Source organism: Capsicum annuum, unplaced genomic scaffold (genome assembly GCF_002878395.1).
Source record: "Capsicum annuum cultivar UCD-10X-F1 unplaced genomic scaffold, UCD10Xv1.1 ctg14840, whole genome shotgun sequence".
NCBI lineage: Eukaryota > Viridiplantae > Streptophyta > Magnoliopsida > Solanales > Solanaceae > Capsicum > Capsicum annuum.
The window spans coordinates 1-1,230 of record NW_025820251.1 but is presented as its reverse complement, the minus strand read 5'-3'; the positions used below and the strand labels follow the sequence as shown (position 1 = coordinate 1,230).

At 38.5% G+C, this 1,230-nt stretch overlaps 1 protein-coding gene across 1 annotated transcript; it reads left to right on the top strand.

Moving 5' to 3' along the window:
- Positions 1-347: 347 nt before the first annotated feature.
- On the top strand, positions 348-1,213 carry LOC124890237 (probable leucine-rich repeat receptor-like protein kinase At1g35710; the record flags this gene model as incomplete). Its single annotated transcript, XM_047402037.1, has 2 exons — positions 348-555; positions 932-1,213. Coding segments are annotated over exons 1-2 (490 nt in total), but the record flags the coding sequence as incomplete, so codon positions are not given.
- Positions 1,214-1,230: the final 17 nt, after the last annotated feature.

The window sequence follows — 1,230 nt, the reverse complement described above, 5'->3', positions numbered from 1 at the left end:
AAGTTTGAATTTTTGAAGGTTGAACCGACAGAAATAAGAGTTGAAGCGCTACAGGGTATGCACTCCGACTATGAGAATACTCATGAGAGATTCGAAGTTAGTAAGTGTTCAAGTATTATGTGATTGACTATTGAGGATATAGAAAGATAGAGTATGTCTCAGAAGGTATGATTACCCGTGAGTTTTCCCCTTCCAGGTGTAGCCATTCGGGTTAAGTTATATTAAATTGCATGTATTGTCATATTCCCGACCCCAGAGTGTAGTTCAGTTTAGAGTCTAGTAAGGAATCTCTCAATCTTAAGATGATGATTCCCAGAATTATTTTTTTCCTTCAGTTTTCCACTCTAATGTATCTTTTCACAGTGCACTGTTTTACTTCCACTGATGAGGAAGCAGCTGCTCTTGTCAAATGGAAAGCAACTTTCCATAACAAGAATAATTCCTTATTGGCTTCATGGACACTAAGTACTGATGCATGCAGGGACGATTGGTATGGAATAATATGCTTTAATGGTTGGATAAACAGGTTGAATATTTCAAATGTTGGTGTTACTGGTACACTCTATGATTTTCCATTTTAATCTCTCCCTTTTCTTGAATACGTTGATCTTAGCATGAACCAACTCTTTGGCCCCATTCCACCTGAACTAGGAAAGCTCACTAATCTTGTCCATCTTAACTTGTCCAACAATCAGATTTCAGGTTCAATTCCTGTTGAAGATGAAGTCACTTGAGGTTTTAACCTTAGGGAGTAACAATCTTTCTGGCCCAATTCCAACTACTCTAGGTGATTTAACTAGGCTCAAGATATTGTACTTTTATTCTAATCAACTTTCTGGTCCCATTCCTAGTGAGTTGTAGAATTTGGAAAACCTCACCGATTTGGACTTGTCCGCTAATCAGCTTAGTGGTTCAATTCCAATTACTCTAGGTGACTTAACCAAGATATTGAACCTTGGTTTGAACAATCTTTCTGGTCCCATTCCAAGTGAGTTGGGGAATTTGAAAAACCTCACCGCTTTGTCATTGTCTTATAATCAGCTTAGTGGTTCAATTCCAATTACTCTAGGTGACTTAACCGAGCTCAAGATACTGTCCCTTTTTTCTAATCAACTTTCTGGTCCCATTCCTAGTGAGTTGGGGAATTTGAAACACCTCACCGGTTTGTCATTGTCTAATAATCAGCTTAGTGGTTCAATCCCAATTACTCTAGGTGACTTAACCGAGCTC